At 42.3% G+C, this 20,203-nt stretch overlaps 1 protein-coding gene across 2 annotated transcripts in view; it reads left to right on the top strand.

Moving 5' to 3' along the window:
* Positions 1–5,973: 5,973 nt before the first annotated feature.
* Positions 5,974–20,203, top strand: part of RNPEP (arginyl aminopeptidase) — a 29,830-nt gene continuing 15,600 nt past the window's right edge. The window contains exons 1-6 of one of the 2 annotated variants that reach the window (XM_081297715.1): positions 5,974–6,526; positions 10,291–10,431; positions 10,929–11,077; positions 14,820–14,936; positions 15,588–15,823; positions 19,086–19,199. In XM_081297715.1, the coding sequence (XP_081153841.1) occupies positions 6,083–6,526; positions 10,291–10,431; positions 10,929–11,077; positions 14,820–14,936; positions 15,588–15,823; positions 19,086–19,199 (1,201 nt within the window). In that variant the 5' untranslated portion in view covers positions 5,974–6,082. The remainder of the gene's footprint in view (positions 6,527–10,290; positions 10,432–10,928; positions 11,078–14,819; positions 14,937–15,587; positions 15,824–19,085; positions 19,200–20,203) is intronic. The other variant, XM_081297716.1, reaches the window with a different exon arrangement.

The following is a 20,203-nucleotide window of genomic DNA, read 5'->3' as shown; positions in this document are numbered from 1 at the left end:
TCAATTTGCTGTCTTTGACCCTCATAAGGTCCCTTTCCCAATAGCATATCTATATTTCTTTGAGGGTAACCAGCTTCTGCATTTCGCCTAGCTGTCTCCATGCAAAATTCCTCATTGGCAACCTTCCATAACAAATATTGTCCTCCATTTAGCACAGATCGACACATGTTAGCCCAATCTGCTGGTGTCATGTCCAAGTTGGTAACAGATTCGACCATGCTTATTGTGAAGGGAGCTTGCGGCCCATAGGTTGTTACAGCCTCCTTTAATTGCTTTATTGTTTTGAAATCTAAAGCACAGTGAATTCGTTGCCCTCCTGCCTGCTCAAGTACAGGGCATGCTAATCTTTGGGGTCCTGCCTCAGAATTCCGTCCATCAACTACGGGAGTTGAGGGCCGCTCAGCGGTAGATGGAGCTGTTGGTTGAGTTATGCCCTCTGGTGATAGAACGGAGTTAGTAGCAACCTCCTGTTGTAATTCTCCACCTGATGGCTGCTTTTCCTCTAAGCTTGCTTTCTTTAAATTTTCCTCTGTCTGACTAGCTTGAGAGACCTTCTCTTTTGCTTGACCTAGCGTTTTTTCTACCATAGTTTGGAGCTCTAACAATTTATTTAACAGTTTTTCGGTTTGTTTTTTACTGGATTCTAATCTACTATAAAGGTAACGTAACCCAATAAGATAGGATAAAACAAAGCCGAAGCAGAATGAAACAAAAACGGAGCAGAGAATGGTTGTATCGATTTTCTCTTTCTCAGGGCCGAATAACTTCAAACCTTGAGCCAACCATTTTTCCCAGTTCGCCTGAGAAAATTCTAGGGCTAGGGAGCTCGAAATAAAAACAAAATAAATCAAAACAAGAACACATTGTTTTTTGAGATGGTCACCCATCTTGTCGCCTTCCCTCAGGGGCGAGCAATTTTACTCACCTCTAAGCTTCAGGCGTTCCCCGCACGGGCCGCCAAATGCCGCAGTTTTGGCTGGGCACAGAATCACGAGCCACTCAAGCAGGAACAAAACTTTATTTTGAAAAAGCCGCCGATACTCTCTAGGCGCCGGCAAGCCAAACCCGGTCCTCCCACGCGGGTGTCTACCGGCGCGCGTTCCCCCCGGAACGGGGGGGGGGGGGCGACCTCCCCCGGAATTTCCTCCTACTATCCTTCCCCAACCAATGGGAACTCTCCAGGAGTCCCGTAACTTGAGTCCGGTAGCAGGCCAAGGTGAACAGCAGGAGCCCAATTTGCATATGAATGTAAATCTTAACATAATCATATCTCAGTGGCTAGCTGGCGTCACTTTACAACCAAAGGTGCCATACATCATATATTAGCTTGTGGCTCCTAGCAGGCTGGAGTGTAGCTCAGGGGTAGAGTGCTTGCCCAGCATGTGCAAGGCCCCAATTCCGGCATCACTAAATAAACTAGCATATTCCATTAAGGAGAATAATTCCATTATTCAGTGCTAGTAAATACAAATACAATTCTTTTTTTTTTTTTTTTTTTTTTTTTTCAGGGCTGGGCATCAAACACAGGGCCTTATATATGCTAGGAAAGCATTTTCCCATTGAATTACACCCACAGCCCAACTTTTTTTTTTTTTTTTTTAAGAGAGAATGAGAGAGAGAGAGAGAGAGAGAGAGAGAGAGAGAGAGAGAGAGAATTATTTATTTTTTTTAAGTATTTGGCGGACACAACATCTTTGTTTGTATGTGGTGCTGAGGATCGAACCCAGGCCGCACGCATGCCAGGCGAGCGCGCTACCACTTGAGCCACATCCCCAGCCCCCCAACTTATTTTTAGTTATTGATTTTGGTGAAATCAATTAGTAGTTATAGTAGCTTTTTTAGATTGAGATTTTTCTAGATTCTTTGAGGTTATTTATCTATAATAATCATATTATGGAATGGAAACAGTTCATTTATTTCTAGTGTATGTGTCTTTTATTTATTTATTTATTTGTCCTTGTGGCCCTGAACTTCAAGTATATTATTAATAGGAGTGGTAAGAGAGAACATCCAACTTTATTTCCTATTATTATTGAGTATTCCATCCTCAGCATTAAGTATATTTATAGAATTTTTATAGATTCTCTTTACAAGGTTGAGGAAGTTTCCTTTTAATTTGCCGAGGGATTTTAACAATTTGTTTGTTTTGGTCATGAATGGGTTTTCTCAAATACTTTTTCTGCAACTATTGAGATTAGTGCATTATTTTTCTCTTTTCTTTCTTTTTTTATTTGCAGAGCTGGGGGTGAAATTCAAGGCCTTGTACATGCTAGACAAGTGCTCTACCACTGAGCTAAGCTACATACTAGCCCTTGGTTTTTCTTCTTCAATTTGTTAACATGGTAAATTACATGATTGATTTTCAATGGCTGAACCAGGTTTAAATTCCCAAATATGCCCCACTAAGTAATAATGTATTATCTTTCATATATGTTTTTGGATTTGATTTGTTAATATTTTGGTGATGATTTTTACAGTTATATTTGTGAAGGATATTGGTTGTAGTTTTTAATGATAGATATCTTTGTCTAGTGTTGGTATTAGAATAATACTGACATTAAAATGAATTTTCACCTCTTCTATTTTCTGGAACAGATTGTATGTAATTGGCATTTCTTCCTTAAATGTTTGATAGACTTCATCAAATAAATCATGTGGGCATCATTATTCATCAGTGAAATCATCAGAGCTGGGCATGCCTGTCATCCTAGTGATTCAGGAGGCTGAGGCAAGAGGATGGTAAGTTTGAGGCCAACCTGGGCAATTTATCAAGAGCCTGTTTTTTATTTTATTTTATTTTTTTTAATATTTATTTTTTTTAGTTTTCTTAGGTGGACACAATATCTTTATTTTTATGTGGTGCTAAGGATCGAACCCATTGCCTCACGCATGCCAGATGAGTGCGGTACCACTGGAGCCACATCCCCAACCCAAGAGCCTGTTTTAAAATAAACAATAGAAAGGGCTGGGAACGTAGCTCAGTGGTAAAGTGACCCTGGGTTCAATCTTCACTGAATTTTTTTTTTTTTAGTTGTAGTTGGACACAATGTCTTTATTTTATTTATTTATTTTTATGCAGTGTTGAGGATTGAACCCAGGATCTTGCATGTGCTAAGCAAGCACTCTATGGCTGAGCTACAACCCCAGCCCCTCACTGAATGGTTTTTAAGTACAAACTCAATTTCTTTAATTGATGCAGGACTTTTAATTATCAATTTCTAATTGAGTGAGTTTTGGTTTTGTCTTTGAGGACTTGTGTAAGTTGTCAAATTTATGAACAGAATTATCTGTCATTTTCCTTTTGGGCATCCTTTTAATATTTATGGATTTATGCCAAAATTCTCTCTTGTTCCTGATATGGGTAATTTGTGTCTTCTCTCTGTATATAATTTCTTTATTTTATTTTATTTTTTGGGATGGGATCTGTGTTGCCCAGGCTGGTCTCAAACTCATGGGCTCAAACAGTCCTCTTGCCTCATCCTACCAAGTAGCTGGGATTACAGACGTGCCACCATGCCCAGCTTTATTTAGCTTCTTAAAAAGGAAGTTTCGATTATTGATTTGAGAATTTTTTCTTCTAATGCAACTATTTATTATTATAAAATTTCCCACAAGCACTGTACTAGTGTAGTCCACAAATTTTTATATTTTTAAAATTTTATTTAATTTAAAATATCCTTTAAATGCATTGACCCATCCTATTTGATCCATGGATTGTTTTAAAATCTTCAAATGTATGAGAACTTTTCAGATATCTCTCTGCTTTTGTTTTCTGGCTTAATTCTATTATGGTCTGAAAAAACACACTTTGTATAATTTCTATTCTTTTTAATATGTTAGTTTTTTTTTAATGACCCAGAATATGGTATATTTGATGAATGTTCTACATATGATTGAAAAGAATGGGTATTGAGATTTTTTTTTTTTTTTTGGCAGTACTGGGTATTGAACTCTGGGTCTTGAACATGCTTGGCAAGTGCTTTACCACTGAAGCTACACCCCCAGCCCTTGATGTTGTTCTATAGATAACAATTAGGTCTAGCTGGTTGATACTATTGTTCATGTCCATGTATTCTTACTGATTTTTTTATCACTTGCTCTTTCAAACACTGAAAGGCAAGTGTTGAAATCTCTAACCATAATCGTAGATTTGTCCATTTTTCCTTTCAGTTATCACTTTTTGCCCCATGTGGTGCCTAAGGGTCTCTTTTCAGCAGAGAAGGCTTCCTGAATCTCTATACTGTGGCTGTTACCCTGCCATCTCCAGGCAACATCTGAGACAAACCAAACACTGTGGGATCTATGCAAGGAAGAAGAAACAGAAATAAAATTTCTCGTATTCCTAGTCTAAACTAAATGGAGCTGGGTGTGGTGGTGCACGCCTATAATTCCAGCAGTTTGGGAGGCTGAAACAGGAGGATTGCAAGTTCAAAGCCAGTCTCAGCAACTTAGTGAGGCCCAAAGCAACTTATCGAGTCTCGAAATAAAAAGGGTTGAGGATGTGGCTCAATGGTTAAGCATCCCTGGGTTCAATCCCTGGTATAAGAAAATCAAAAACAAAACAACATCAAAAAACCAAATGGAGAAGTATCATGACTCCAAAAATTTTTTACCCTATATCCAAGGATAAGATTCGTTTCCTCCAGCAATATTTACTGGAAAGATCACTCTAAGTGTCACTATCATGTGCTTCCAGGGGACTCTCTCCTTCCCTGATGATATCACAGCACATACAGCTGTCATGACTCTCTCTTGTGCATGATCTGGGCTGTAAGCACCACAAGGATGGGTGTGTTTCACACTCAGTTGTATTCCTAGCACTCAGCTTCACTGCTGGCATAGAGTAGATACTTAACAAAATGGAGATTGAGTAAATTCAAGATAGGTGTATTGAATGTCTAACAAGTACCAAGCACTGTGTTCAAAGCTATAGAAAAGCAGTGTCCCAAGGTTTTGGAGGGAGGGAGGGAGGGAGGAAGGAAGGAAGGAAGGAAATTGTATTGAATTGATGAGGACTTTAAAATTATTTTCCTTAAATACCATTTCATAAGATAAATTTCAATTCTATAAAACTACAAAAAGCACAGGGCTGGGAATATAGCTCAGTTAGTAGAGTGCTTCCCTTGCATGCACAAAGCCCTGGGTTCCATATCTAGCACCACCACCACAACAAAAAACCTACAAAACACATAAGATTATTTACTTTTATGAAAAACTGCCTACATTGTTCTTTTTTAAAAAATCTGATTTTCTAGCTAATCAGTAAAACAACTGATTGGCTCCTATTCACAGAAGGGCCACTGCAACCCACTGGTATAGAAGAGAAACAAAGTATAAACCAGTTCTATAAACTAGTTCTATAAATTGTACCATATAGAGTAATAAAAGTGACTTAATGGACAGTCAAGCATCAAACTGTGCGGTGCTGGTTCCTTGTCCTTTGCACAACGACGGAGAGATAGGCGTGCTTGATGTCTTTAGGGGACGAACCTTGATCTGGTGTGAAATTCCTTGCAGCTATATAGGTGTTTGCTGTTTACCAAATGTATTGGACGCCTTGCCTGATTGAGTTCTCACCACTACCTCGTGAAATAGAAAGCTATTCTGACTCCTATTTTACAGATGCAGACAGAAAGACATTCGGAAAGATTTACCTTTCGTGGACAATTTCCCCAAGGTGACACACATAGTCCTAATAACTGGCCGAGCAAGCACACAGCATGAGATTTTGAACTAGACCTTAAACCCAGGACTCTGTCCCCATATCCCGCTGCCTGTGTGGAAAATGAGGAACCAGGAAGTGTCAGCAGAGACGGGTGTCTCCCGCGGTCAACTGTAACATTCCAGTGGAATAAGTTGGTCCCACCACTCCCTTCCAGAATGCTGAAGCCTCTGTGTGAAGCTATTAGAGTGGGCTATGAGGAGCATGGAGAGGGCGTGGCCCGGCCGGATCCAGGGGGCGTGACGGGGCGGGGGCGTGGCCTGCGGCGGCGCGTCGCCACAAGGCGTGGCTTCCCGTGACCCCAGCGGAGCCGGCCGGCTTTGCCCGCGGTCGAGCAACGAGCAACGGCGCTACTGGGCCATGGCTAGCTGTGGGCCTCCGGCCGGCGGCGCAGCTCGGCGGCCGCTGCACTCGGCCCAGGCAGTGGACGTGGCCTCCGCCTCCAGTTTCCGGGCCTTCGAGATACTACACTTACACCTGGACCTGCGGGCAGAGTTCGGGCCGCCGGGGCCGGGCCCGGGGAGCCGGGGGCTGAATGGCACTGCGATCCTGGATCTGCGCTGCCTCCTGCCGGAGGGCGCCACCGAGCTGCGGCTCGACTCGCACCCCTGCCTCGAAGTGACGGCGGCAATGCTGCGGCGAGAGCGGCCCGAATCGGAGGAGCTGCCCACAGAACCCGTGCCCTTCCACACGCTGCCCTTTTCGCATTACGGCCAAGCCCTGTGCTTGGACTTCCCGCAGCCCTGCCACACGGCCGAGCGCTTCCAGGTGGTACTCACCTACCGCGTCGGAGAGGGACCCGGGGTGAGTGCGCCCCCCGGTGTCCAGCCCTGGTCCCTGGCCTTGCCCGGTGTCTTCCTGCCGCTCTTCCGGCCTCGGAGCCGCGCCTGGAGACACGCAAACCCAAGGGAGGGGAAAGGAAGAGCTAAGTTGGTTAAGTTGGCTGTAGTCTAATTGCTTCACAGCGCTACTCTGGAGCTCCCCCAGTTCCCCTAGTGACCATCAGTTCCCTCTGAACTCCCTGGACCCAGATTTTCCTCTCCTGGAGTCTGCAGCCACCATGTACTACGCTTGGCCTTTCTACTATCCTTCCTGCCTCTCCTCCCTGGCCCGGTAGAGGCTTGTCTAGATCACCCCACATTCCCTCTCATCACATACCCCACATCCAGTATTCCATGTGCCTTTCTGGATAACGAACTGTTCATACACCGAACTTAATGCTGTTATGGGACTTTTGGATTTATGTCCTATTGTCAGCTAGGGACTTTATTTCTGTGTTATGGGACCCTGGACAGTGCTGGTTAGTTAGCCAGATGCTGACTCTGTCCTTTATTCTGTGTGCTCTTCTAGTTCCACAGGCTGAAACAAGCTTGAAGCCCAGATAATTAGTTTTGTTTCCTCCTACATAGTTCTGGATTTGATTAACAGAAGAGTTTGAGTGAAAGTGAGAAGTGGGATTAGAATGTTCTAGGCTTTATAATAACTTGGACTTCTCACTGTTGGTTGACTCGCAAATCTTATATTTTTGGGAGCAAATATTGGAAATCTGAGGATGGAAGGTTATGTGGTGTACCTTTTTTATAGTCAGGTACTCCTTGGTGGCCTTAGGCTGTGGCTGCTAGTTATTTTTCAGGGTGGGTTACAAGTTTTACAGTGGGCAGTTGAAACTTATTCATCTAGCTAGCAGTTCCCCTTTGCTCTTAGAACTGGCCCAAAGAGCAGTTCTGTTCTTGTGGTTCACAACTGGAGGAAAAAAATTAATCTTGTGATAGGACTTGTTTGAAAAATGAAAGTCCAAAGCACTTGATGCAAACTAGCCTAGGAGGAGAAAGAAAACCCCAGTGCCCTGTGGAGAAATGTAACCTTTATTTAGTGTCTTTGGTTCCTCTGTTATATCCTGGTTCCTTGCCTTTTGGCAGGAACAAAAAATTAAACAGGATGAATGGAAAAATTAAACCCTCCTGAATTTGCCTACTAAAAGTGGCAGGATTGAATTTCATTTAAGACATAATGGCAGAGGTCTGTGCTTTACAAGGAGCTATCCTTTGCACTGTGAAGTTCTGCATTAACGGCACTTGTATGTATTCCTTCCCCTCTGATCCTCACTATCATTCTGATGAAGGTTCTCACATTAATCACCCCAGGACCCTCTCCCTGACTTTATGACTTTATATAATGTATGAACTGCCAGGTTTCTTCATTCCATTGTCAAAAAAAAACCCAAAAAACAACAACAAAAACTCAGCACAGTGGAACATGCCTGAAATACCATTGATTAGTGAGGGCCGAGGCAAGAGCATTGAAAGTTTGAGGTCACCCTTTCATCCTGTGTAATATTGCAACTCCCTGTCTCCAAAAAAAAAAAAAAAAAAAAAAGAAAAGAAACCCCAAAACTCATGCAGATGATAAAAAAGGAATTTTGTGAAGAGGATGATGGCCAGTACTTATTAAGATGTGCCAGGCTCTAGTTTAATTGCTTCACAAAGTTAAGTGAGATGTCTTTATGTAAGAGACCAGTATAGTACCTGGTACATAGTGAGTACTCTTAGGAGTGTTTACTCTTATTGCTAACTCATCTTTTAATTAATATACTTTATTTTAAAAAATAGATTAAAACAGAAAAAATGAGCAGATAGTACAGAGTTCCCATCGATACACACAATTTCTCCTATTAGCATTTTACATTTGTATGACATTTCTGATAAAATTAATGAGCCAATACTGGTATATTATTATTATTAACTATAGTTTTTTTCCATTTCCTTAGTTCATTTTTTTTTTTTTTTTTTTTTTTTTTTTTTTGTGGTGCTGGGGATTGAACCCAGGGCAAGGCAAGCACTCTACCAACTGAGCTATACCCCCAGCCCTCCTTAGTTCTTAATGTCTTTTTCTCTTCTAGGATCCCATCCAGAACACCGCATATAGTTAGCTGGTGTGTAGCCTTACATCTTTCTTGGCACTGGACAGTTTTTCAAACTTTGTTTTTTATGTCCTTGACAGTTTGGAGGAGTGTTGGTCAGATACATTATAGAGTGACCCTCCACTGGAATTTATCTGATGTTTTTCTCATGATTAAATTAGGATCATGGGTTTTTGAGCAGAAATTCACATAGGTAAGATGCTGTTTCCTCACATCATATTGAGGTTGCATAGTACTGCCATGATTTCTGACTATTGATGTTGACCTCCGTTGCCTAGCTGAAGTAGTATATCTCAGTTTTCTCTACTGCAAAGTTACCTCCCCACTTCCATATTATACTGTGTTTGTTAGAAGGAGACTAAATTTTTCACATTTACAAATAAAAACTCAAGCAGAGAAAAAAATCTGACATCCCAATGTGGCTTTCTTGAAGATAGGTTTCAAATGCTTCTGTATTTGAAACCATTCATTATACCTGCCCAGGCCTGTCTCCTACCACTCTGTAGCAAAGCCTACTGCCAAGGCAAGCAGGAGTGGGATGGCTGTACATTCCCTCCCACCCACCTAGATATATCTATGTTGTAAGTGACCTTTTACTGTGGGCAGAAATTAGGTTTATCATCATTCAGATTTCCCCTTGGTTTAAGAGCTAACAGAAAACAATCAAGAGTGCTGGTCACAGTGGTGTAGGCCTGTAATCCCAGCTACTTGCAGGGGTTGAGGCAGAAGGGTCACAAATTTGAGGCCTACTTAGACACTGTAGCCAGACCCTGTCTCACAGTTTTAAAAAGGGGCTGAGGATGTAGTTCAGCGGTAGAGTGCTTGTCTCGCAATAGTCATCAGGCACTGTGGTGCATACTTTTAGTCCTGGCACTTGGGAAGTTATGGCAGGAGAATTGCTTGACTCCAGGAGTTTAAGGCCAGCCTGGGGACATAGCAAGAGTTCATCTCAAAAAAAAAAAAATAATAATAATAATAATATCATACAATATAAAATTTATAAAATATATTTATGCTGAAAAGATAAGCTTCAGCAATAGAGAGCACATGTTAATCACCAATTCATAGATTCATAGTTTGGTTCTGCTTTCCTGTGTCATGACAAGTCCCAATACAGTTGCTTCAGTGTTGACTACTACAGTAAGAAGAACACAGGAAGAAGACAAAGTGACGGGATCAGGGGCTAGGTGTAGGATTCCTGAGATGACCCCCGGGATGCAGTAAGAAATGAATCCTTTGTGGTAGTTCTGCCCTGTGAAGAGGATGTCATACCATGGTGTGGATTTTAGGAGAGAGTAAATACACAGTAGAAGAGAACTTTCCAGTCAGAGCCCAATCAACTGGCAGAAGGATTTTAAGAATTACCTGAGGGTTTTTTTATATGTGTGTACTGGAGATTGAACCCAGGGGTGAGCTATATCCTCAGCCCTGCCCCCCTCCCCTTTTTAAATTTTGAGACCACTTCTCACTTAGTTGTCTAGGCCGGTCTGGATCTTGCTAAGGCTGACCTCAAATGTACAATCTTCTTGCCTCCTGAATTACTTGGAAGAATTCCCTGAGATTTTCCCATGCCAGCCAGCTCTTTTGTCTGGCTGGACTGAGTTCCTCTGAGGGATGTCAGTTCCAAAATGCTTTTCTGTTCCTTTAGGTTTGCTGGTTGTCTCCTGAGCAGACAGCAGGAAAGAAGAAGCCTTTTGTCTATACCCAGGGTCAAGCTGTTCTAAATCGGGCTTTCTTCCCTTGCTTCGACACTCCTGCAGTGAAATGCAAATATTCAGCTCTTGTTGAGGTAAGGAGATTAAGGTTAGGTGCACCTGCCCTCAGGGACCAGAAAATAATTTCAGCCTGGCATGGTGATGTGCACCTGTAGTTGCAGCTACTTGGGAGGCTGAGGTAGAAGGATTGCTTGAACACTGGAGTTCAAAGCAGAAGCCAGCCTGGGCAACATAGTGAGATCGCTCTGTTTAAAAAAAAAAAAAAAAAAAAAATATATATATATATATATATAATTTCAGACCTATCAGATTACATTTTAGTTGACAAATTATTATCCATCCAGTAGTACTTCTGAAAGATTGAATCCTCTTTAACTCTTCTACCTACAGAAGTTTTATATAGCTTTCTAAATCCCATAAATTTAGCACAGGTTTACTTTCTTGAAGCCTTTGTGTTCTCTAAAATGGATTCTAGGTTATTAGTATCACTGTGCAGGTCGATGGACACACTATTCTTCAAGCTAGTCACAGGAGACTCTGGGTTGGCCCTATAAGCTTTTTCTGTTGCCAGGTCCCAGATGGCTTCACAGCTGTGATGAGTGCAAGTACCTGGGAGAAGAGAGGTCCAAATAAGTTCTTCTTCCAGATGTGTCAGCCTGTCCCCTCCTATCTGATAGCTTTGGCCATCGGAGATCTGGTTTCAGCTGAAGTTGGACCCAGGTAGGAGACAAAGACCCTACAGGCAAGGTTGGTTTGATCTTGGAGTCAAGGAGGACTCTGACCAGTGTACCACTGGGATGGTTCTTGGGACAGCATGGGATTCTATATCTGCGTCTAGAGCCTTCTGCAGTGGAGAAGCAGAGTACAGCTGGGGGAGGCACCCTTTTCTCTACTTCTAAACCTGCTGTCTGGAATGAGATCACAGTCCTGCTTAGCAGTAACGGTTGTCCTAGGCTGCATTTTAGAGTCATGTTGAGACTTAGGTGACAATTTTAGAAGATTGATTTTTTTTTTTTTTTTTTTTTGGTACTGGGGATTGAATTCAGGGGCACTCAACTACTGAGCCATATTCCCAGCCCTGTTTTTTTTTTTGTTGTTGTTTTTTGTTTGTTTGTTTGTTTTTTTGGTAGCAGAGATTGAACTCAGGGCACTTGACCACTGAGCCACATCCCTAGCCCTATTTTGCATTTTATTTAGAGACAGGGTCTCACTGAGTCGCTTAGTGTCTCGCCATTGCTGGGGCTGGCGTTGAACTCGCCATCCTCTTGTCATCCTCCCAAGCCACTGGAATTATAGGCATGCGCCTCCATGTCAGGCTACAAGATTGATCTTTAATAGTGTCTTTAAATTCTAAATGCCCTCTAGCAACTATATTCACTATTTGTTGGCAGTACTAGGAAAGGGCACACTACCACTGAGCTACTCCCAGTCGTTTTAATTTAATTTTTATTTTTAGACAGGTTCTCAATGTTGGCCTCTAACTTGCAATCTTCGTGTCTCAGCCTCCTGAGTCACTGGGATTACAGACCTGTGTCACAGTGCCCAGCTACTATAGTAATTTTTTTTTTTTTTTTTTTTTTTTTTTGGTACCAGAAATTGAACCAAGGGGCACTCAACCACTAAGCCACATCTCTAGCCCTTTTTTTTTTTTTTTTTTTTTGAGGCAGGGTCTTGTTAAGTTGTTGGGGGCCTTGCTAAGTTGCCTTGCTAAGTTGCTGGCCTTGAACTCATGATCCTTCTGCCTCAACCTCCCTAGATGCTGGGATTATGGATGTGTGTTGTGTCACTGCATCCTGCTACTGTAGTAATTAAAAAATAATAATTTTTGTACCAAATCTTCTCATTTTTCTTTAATACTTTATTCCTAAAAATACACAATTTTGATTTCATTATTTCCTTCTAGAGAGGGAGGGGTCTCTATCTGCTGCAGATGCATGTATCTAAACTTAGGGTGACACAATGCCTCCGTGAAATTAAATGGATTTGGTAGAGACAGATTTTGTAAGGTTTCCTGAAACAAGAAATTTTACCAGGAGTATAGGTTTTCTGGATGTTATATCATCTCCCACTGCAGCTTGCTCTTGCTGTGACGGGATCAAAGATTGAACTGCAAAGCCGAGGCCCTTTGCTGGCTCTGCTGCTGCTTTTTATCTCTGGCCCTGCTCTCAGTTCCTGGAGGTGGTGGTGTCCTCAACGAGATTGTGATGACAAGCCTCAGACTTTGTAACTGGGCATGGTAACACTGCAGGGCTCATGAATCGTAGTTCCTGGGTATCGGGTGGAATAATAGATAGGATTCTATTGGTGTCTGCTTCTAACAAACACACTCAAAACAATGTCAGCCTTAAAAGACAAGATCTTATCCTCTTCCTAATAGGCAGTGCCGTAGATAACCTAAGGGATAAAAAGAAAAGATAACCTAAGGGATGTCATCTTTGCAATAGACAGGGAAATAAATAAATAAATAAAGGAATGTCATTTTGAGAATGTATTTACCCTTACTAAGTTTCTATTAATAAAAGTGTGAGGTGTTTTTTTTGTTGTTGTTGTTTTTGTTGTTTTTTGGTACTTAGTGATTGAACCCAAGAACATTCTACAGAGTTGATAAATTGCAAAGGCTGGCCTTGAACTCTTGCCCCAACCTCCTGGGGAGCTGGGATTATAGGCATGTGTCACTGTGCCTAGCTGAATGTGAACTATTAATGGGCAATGAGAGAAAAACAAATTCTAAACATACGGAATGATAATGTTTTATTTATCTTTTGAAGCTTTGTAAGAAAATTACAACCAGTATATCAAACTAGGTGACAGAATCTATTTAACTTCTGGTGGTGACTTTTTCCTTCCCTTCTCAGATGCATGCTCCCTGCCTCATGGGTCACATCTTAAGGTCTCGTGGAGTACATTAAATGTGAAGGTCTAGCAAAATGTGCCACCTGTCCCCAGTCTTGTTACCTTGGGAAGAGAGTCCTGGCCAGAAAGGGGTTGGTGATATACCCCAGAAGGCCTCTTGTACATGACCTCTTGTAGTGCTCACCCAGATTCCGTGGGGACGGTCTTATCGTGTCTGGTTTGTAGCTAGGCAGACCAAGGCTCTAGGACACTGACTTGCACAGGAGCCCTGGATTCTGGCGTCAGCTTCTTCCTGGGTTCAGTAAATGGTCTTGTGCTGACAGTCACCTCTCAGCCTTGGCCTTTTCCTTTTGTTTTCCTATTTTTTATTATGAAAATTTTAAATGTACAGAAAATTGAAAGGATGAGGCACTAAATATCTGTATGCTCATTCATTTTGTCATTGTCAGTTTTATTTCTGTGTGGGTTTGTTTTCATTTGTTGTAGACCATTTAAAGTAAATTAGAGTGCCTCTGTTAAGAGTAAAACCATTCTTCCTTAATTGTGAAGAATAAAGGCACCATACCATTATCGCACCTAGGACAATAGCAACTTTATATTAACGTTAATGGATTTATCTCTTAAGGTTTCTTTCATTTCCAAAGATGCTATTATTAGAATTCTTTCTTAGCCTGCTAGTGCACGCCTGTAATCCCAGCCAGTCTGGAGGCTGAGGCAGTAGGATCATAATTGGAGGCCAACCTCAGCAATTTAGCAAGACCCTATCTCAAAATTAAAAAATAAAAAGATCTGGGAATATAACTCAGTGGAGGAGGCCCCAGGGTTCAATCCCCAGTAGCACAAAAACAAAAAAGAACCGTTTCTTCATCTGTCCTGTAAATAGGAAAAAGGAAACTTAACATTTGTATGTCACTGTATGAAGGCCTTTCTCATGCTTTGCTTTTTTTAAAAAAAAATATTTATTTTTTTAGTTGTCGTTGGACACAATACCTTTATTTTATTTATTTATTTCTATGTGGTGCTGAGGATCGAACCCAAGGCCTCACACATGTGAGGCAAGCTCTCTACCACTGAGCCACAACCCCAGCCCCACATGCTTTGCCCCCCCCCCCACATTGGGTGTTGAACCCAGGACCCTCTAATACCAAACTATACTCCCAGCCCTTTTTATTTATTTATTTATTTTTAATTTTGAGATAGGATCTTGCCAGATTCACTTTGGCTGGCTTTGAACTTGTGATCCTCCTTCCTCAGCCTTCTGAGTAGCTGGGATTATAGGCCACTGTACCCAGCTTGTATGCTGTTTTAGCTAATCTTCATCTCTTATTGATGATCAAGAAAACTGAGGCTCAGGGGGGTCAAATAACTTTTGCAAGATCACACTCAGTGTTGAAGCCACAGACTTCAGCACTGCAGGTTACCTCCCATTACCTCAAGGCAGTAGGTGCAGGTGATCTGATCTTGCATCTTCTGTCTCTGTGGCTGAACACACGGTCACATTTATTTGACTCAGATATGGACCAACGCTGGTTTTTACAGGTGGTTTAAGGCTTGATCTCTGTAGGAGTGTCGACACACCCTCTGCTTTTTCTGTGTTCTTACCGTTAAGGAGCCGGGTGTGGGCAGAACCCTGCCTGATTGACGCTGCCAAGGAGGAATACGATGGAGTGATAGAAGAATTCTTGGCGACAGGAGAGAAGCTTTTTGGACCCTATGTTTGGGGAAGGTGTGGTATCACACTGACAAGTGTGTTTTGTTAAACCGAGTCTTTGCTTTCCATTCTGCCTTCTGGGGCTACTTCCCTTCCTTGTGTCTCCTAGAGCAAGGTTTCCTTGATCCTAGAAGTGAAGGAGAGGAGGTAGAAAAGAGAAAGGGGTGAGCCAGGTCCCTGAGAGTGGCTGAGGAGGGGACTCCAGGAGGGAAGGATCTTTAGATGGTAAAAATCTGCTGCCATGTTAGAGACGGGGAGACTCAGCTAGGGCCTTTGATCCTGGTGGGAAGTTTCCACTCTCCATTTTGTCCTTTTACATCTTTAGACTACAGGCTTCTTAGATATTCACTGGTATTTGTGACTGCAAGTTGGCCTCCTAGAGGAGTGAGGGTGTGAGCTGAGTGTGACAGGGCCAGGAGTATGTTCACCCCATGCTTAGGAGGAGAGAGATTTGGAGCCATAGGAAAGGGGAGGCCCAGGACACGGGAGCCCTGCCCTCTGGAGAAGACTGAGGAGCTGGACTTCATTTTCTGCCTGAGATCGCGCTCTGCCTGTCTAGCGACCGCAACCCTTAGGGCTTACAGCGAGATGGGAAGGCCACTTCAGGGAAGTAAGGTGTGTTGCAGGGAGCCAGGACGTCTCTGTGACCTTTCAGTTTTTTGGCAGGTATGACTTGCTCTTCATGCCACCATCCTTTCCATTTGGAGGAATGGAGAACCCTTGTCTGACCTTCGTCACCCCCTGCCTACTAGCAGGGGACCGCTCCTTGGCTGACGTCATCATTCATGAGATCTCCCACAGTTGGTTTGGGAACCTGGTCACTAATGCCAACTGGGGGGAGTTCTGGCTTAATGAAGGCTTCACCATGTATGCCCAGAGGAGGATCTCCACCATCCTGTTTGGTAAGGTGCCACCCTCCCCCCAGGCAACCTGCCCCCATTCCCCACTGTGAGGCCAGTGCTGTCTCCTTTGGGGGTTTAGGATACAGGTGGGCGTGGAGAGGAGGGCACAGTACAAAAAATTCAGGTGAAAGATGATATAGGGCTAGTGGATAAACATTGTATTTAAAGTAGGTAATCCCTGCTCCACTGCCTACCACAGAGACAGTGGCAGCCGTGGTTTATACTGACTGAATGGACTAACAGGTGAACTCACAATGAAAGTTCCCCCATCTAAGCTACAGCCACACACCAGGCGCACTCCTCCCTGAGCCAGGCAACCCCTGCAGGAGAGTTGCCCAGGGTTGATCATCCAGGTGGCTGGCTAAGTTGTGAATGAATCATAAAATCATTGTCATCATTATCTTAATCACTTTTATGCCAACTTTGTCCTAGATGCCTTGCAAAAAATAATTTTCCAGGTGTGGTGATGCACACCTATAATTCTAGCTATTCAGGAGGCTGAGGTAGGAGGATTACAAATTCAAGACCAGTGTGGGTAACTTAAGACTCAGTCACAAAATAAAAAACATGAAAAGGGCTAGGAATGTAGCTAAGTGATGGAGTGCCCCGGTTCAATCCCCAGTACTGGGGAGAGTGGAGGAAAGAAACCATAATATGCTGTGTGCAGTGGAGCACACCTATAATCCCAGTGACTCAGGAGGCTGACACAGGCCACAAGTTTGAAGCTACCCTGGGCAACTTAGCGAGACTTTGTCTCAAAAAGAAGATCTATTTGGTATATGTGGAAAAACACAAAAAGGAAGAAAAAATTATCTATAATCTCATTATTCAAGCATAATGAATGTATATTCTTTCAAATTGTTTTTATGTGTATATATGTAGTATGTGTGTATGAGTTATCAAACTCTCCATGGTTTTACAGCTGTCTTGCTATTTAAACTTAAAATTTAAAAGAGCCTTAAAAGCTTGGTAAGTCATTAAATTTTGTTCAAGGGCCTAGGGATATAGCCTAGAAGTAGAGTACTTGCCTAGCATGCAGAAGGACTGTGTGTATGTGTATACATGTGTGTATGATATATAAATATATGTATACACACATGGCTGTATAGTGTGGATGTTTCATGATTTATCAATCTCCACTTGTTAGGTAGGTTATTCCCATCTATTGACATTTTTTAAAAATGCTTCATTATTTATTTATTTATTTATTTTTTATATTTCTTTTTTAAAAATTTTAAAAAAATAAATGACAGTAGAATGCATTACAATTCTTATTACACATATACAGCACAATTTTTCGTATCTCTGGTTATATATAAAGTATGTTGACACCAATTCATGTCTTCATACGTGTACTTTGGATAATGATATCCTCATTATCCAAATGAGGACATTCCTCCTATGCTCCCCCTCTCTACCCCACTATGAGCCAGCCTCCTTATATCAGAGAAAACATCATCGGCATTTGTTTTTTTGGGATTGGCTAACTTCACTTAGCATTATCTTCTCCAGTGCCATCCATTTACCTGCAAATGCCATGATTTTATTCTCTTTTAATTGCTTATTAAAATTCCATTGTGTATATAACATCTATTGACATTTTTATAAATATGTATTTAGTGGTGCTGGGGATCAAACCCAGGGCCTTGGGCATGCTTGGCAAGTGCTGGTGCTGAGCTATATCCCCAGCTCTCCACTGAAATATTGTGGAAATTATTGTAGAAATGTTGATGCACATCTAATACAACTTCAATAAGGATAAATTCATAGAAATGTAATTCTGGATCTGAAATCTGTGTGTGTGTGTGTGTGTGTGTGTGTGTGTGTGTGTGTGCGCGCGCGCGCGCTGGGAAGTACTGGGGATTGAACCCAGGGACTCCTGTTTGCCAAGCAAGCACTCTACCACTGAGCTACATCCTCAGCCCTTTTTTATTTTTGTTTTGAGACAGTGTCTTGGTAAAGTGTTCAGGTTGGCCTTGAACTTGGAATTCTCCTGCCTCAGCCTCTTGAGTGGCTGGTATTACATGTAGATGTGCACTACTAGGCACCACTTGGTTTTGAACATTTTAGAGACTTTTTAGTACATATTGTCCCTAACCTCCCAGAAAGTTAGTACAAATTTATACTTCAATTCAGAGTAGATAGAGTAAAAGCCTGTTTATGAATGTCTTAATCAGCCTCTAAGAATCCTAAGGGAAATGATACTTTCCCATTGTTTAGAGGAAGAGACCTAGGCTAAGAGAGGCTTCCAGTCAGAGTACCTAGAAAATGGCAGAGCTGGCTGGTTGAAACACTCAGTCCCCTCCTCTTCACCATTCCTTCAGCGTTTTTGTGTTGTTTCATTTGTTTTTATGGTACTGGGGATTTAACCCAGGGTTCACTTGAACCTACGCAGGTGTTGTAACACTGAGCTACATCCCCAGCCCTTTTTTATTTTTGTTCTGAGTCAGGATCTTAGCTAAATTGCTGAGGCCAGCCTTGAACTTACAATTTCCCTGCCTTAGCGTCCCAAGTACTTGGCATTATAGGTGTACACTATACTAGGCTCTCAGTTATGTTTAAAGCCATAAGGAGAGTTAGAGATTTTTAAAAGAATTTGTGTGTGTGTGTGTGTGTGTGTGTGTGTGCATGTGTGGTGTGTGTATTGGGGATTGAACCCAAGGGCACTTTACTTCTGAACCACATCCCCAGTCCTTCTTATTTCTCATTTTGATAAGGCCTTGCTAATTTGCTGAGACTGGGCTCTAGCTTACCATCCTTCTGCCTCAGGCTCCTAAGTCCCTAGGATTATTTTGCTTTGTTTTTGTGGAACATCAAGCCCATGTCCTTGCACATGCTGTGCACGAGCTGTACCACTCAGCTACATTCCCAGCCCTGAGATCTTTAAAAATCTTGTGACTGTTTCTCTTGTTTGACAAACAAACAAAAAATATTTAAATTTTCATAGAAGATCCAATTGCTATCTAAAAATGAAAATAGATTGATAGGAAAAGGTAACTGTCAGGGAGAAGGTGTGGTTCTCCCAGTCCTCCTGGGAGAAACCTATAACTTAATTAGCCTAGTCCTTATAGCCTAGAGCAACAGGGAGCTCAGAGCTGAGGCACGTTCTCTGCGACCCTGTTTACCTTGTGACTCCAGGAAGGGACCTTATTAGGTTTCACACCACAAGGGGGCAGCACAGTGCTTTCTCCAGGAAAATACGCTTGGAAGTGGTGACCAGCTTTTGGATTTCAAAAAATTTGTCCATTTTTGTCCATTCCAGGGGCTGCTTATACCTGTTTGGAAGCTGCTACTGGGCAAGCTTTGCTGCGGCAGCACATGGACATCACCGGAGAGGAAAACCCGCTCAACAAGCTGCGAGTGAAGATTGAACCAGGTCTGGGAGCCTGCTCAGCCTTCCCCTCTCCCCTGAATTGCACTGTATCCCCAAGCTAGAATTTCATGTTGATCATTGTGCACTTAGAATCGCTTTTTTGGGAGGGAGGGGCCTCCAGAGTACTTTCTAGCTGTCCCTGGCCACTAGACTGACAACCCAACCATTTCAGCCAGGTTGGAGTTCAGGCCAGCCCTGCGCAGTTCACAGGTCCGTGCTGTTTCATGAGGTGTTTTCTTATTCCTTTTTCTTTCTTTCTTTTCTTTTTCTTTTCTTTTTTTTTTTTTTTTAAGTACCAGGGATCTAACCTAGGAGTGCTTAACCACTGATCCACATCCCCAATCCTTTTTATTTTTTATTTTGAGAAAGGGTCTTACTAAGTTGCTTAGGGCCATCCTAGATTGCTGAGGCTGGCTTTGAACTCGTGATCCTCCTGCGTCAGTCTCCAGAGCCTTTGGGATTATAGGTGTGTGCCACCTGTGAATTCTATAGAACACAGCCTTTTTTTTTTTTTTTTTGTAAACAGAGAAGCATTAGACAAATTAGACAAGTTCAGTGGCTTGTCTGAGGTCATAAACCTAATCATTTTTAGGTTCAGAGGCTTTTACTTTTTTTTTTTTTTAATGTTCCATAGGTGACTAATGTAAAACCATTTTGTTCAGCTGAAGCTCATGTTCCTTGGTCCCTCCAACTATGGAAATGAACTTCTTGTACATTGGTAAATTAGTTTTAGTCTAGAACAGTTGTGAAAACAATGCATTCTGGGAGGGGAGGTTGAGTAGGTAGGGGATGACCAATATGGCTGGAAAAGACTGCGCTCCATGTTTCCATGTTCCATCCTAAGAATCGATGGTTCCTGCCCAAGCAAAGCAGACCTCAGGAACAAGGAAATGTGTCAGTTCCTCTGGATGGCTGGTTTCCTTTTCCTCTTCTTAAGTCCATAGTTTCTGACCCTCCAAGATCTCCTTTGAAGTGCTTTGGGAGAGGCCAGAATGGATCTAGAAACC

The sequence above is a fragment of the Spermophilus citellus genome (genome assembly GCF_964194105.1).
Source record: "Spermophilus citellus genome assembly, chromosome: 6".
In the NCBI taxonomy this organism is placed as follows: Eukaryota; Metazoa; Chordata; class Mammalia; order Rodentia; family Sciuridae; genus Spermophilus; species Spermophilus citellus.
This window is presented reverse-complemented; position numbering and strand designations above follow the sequence as displayed.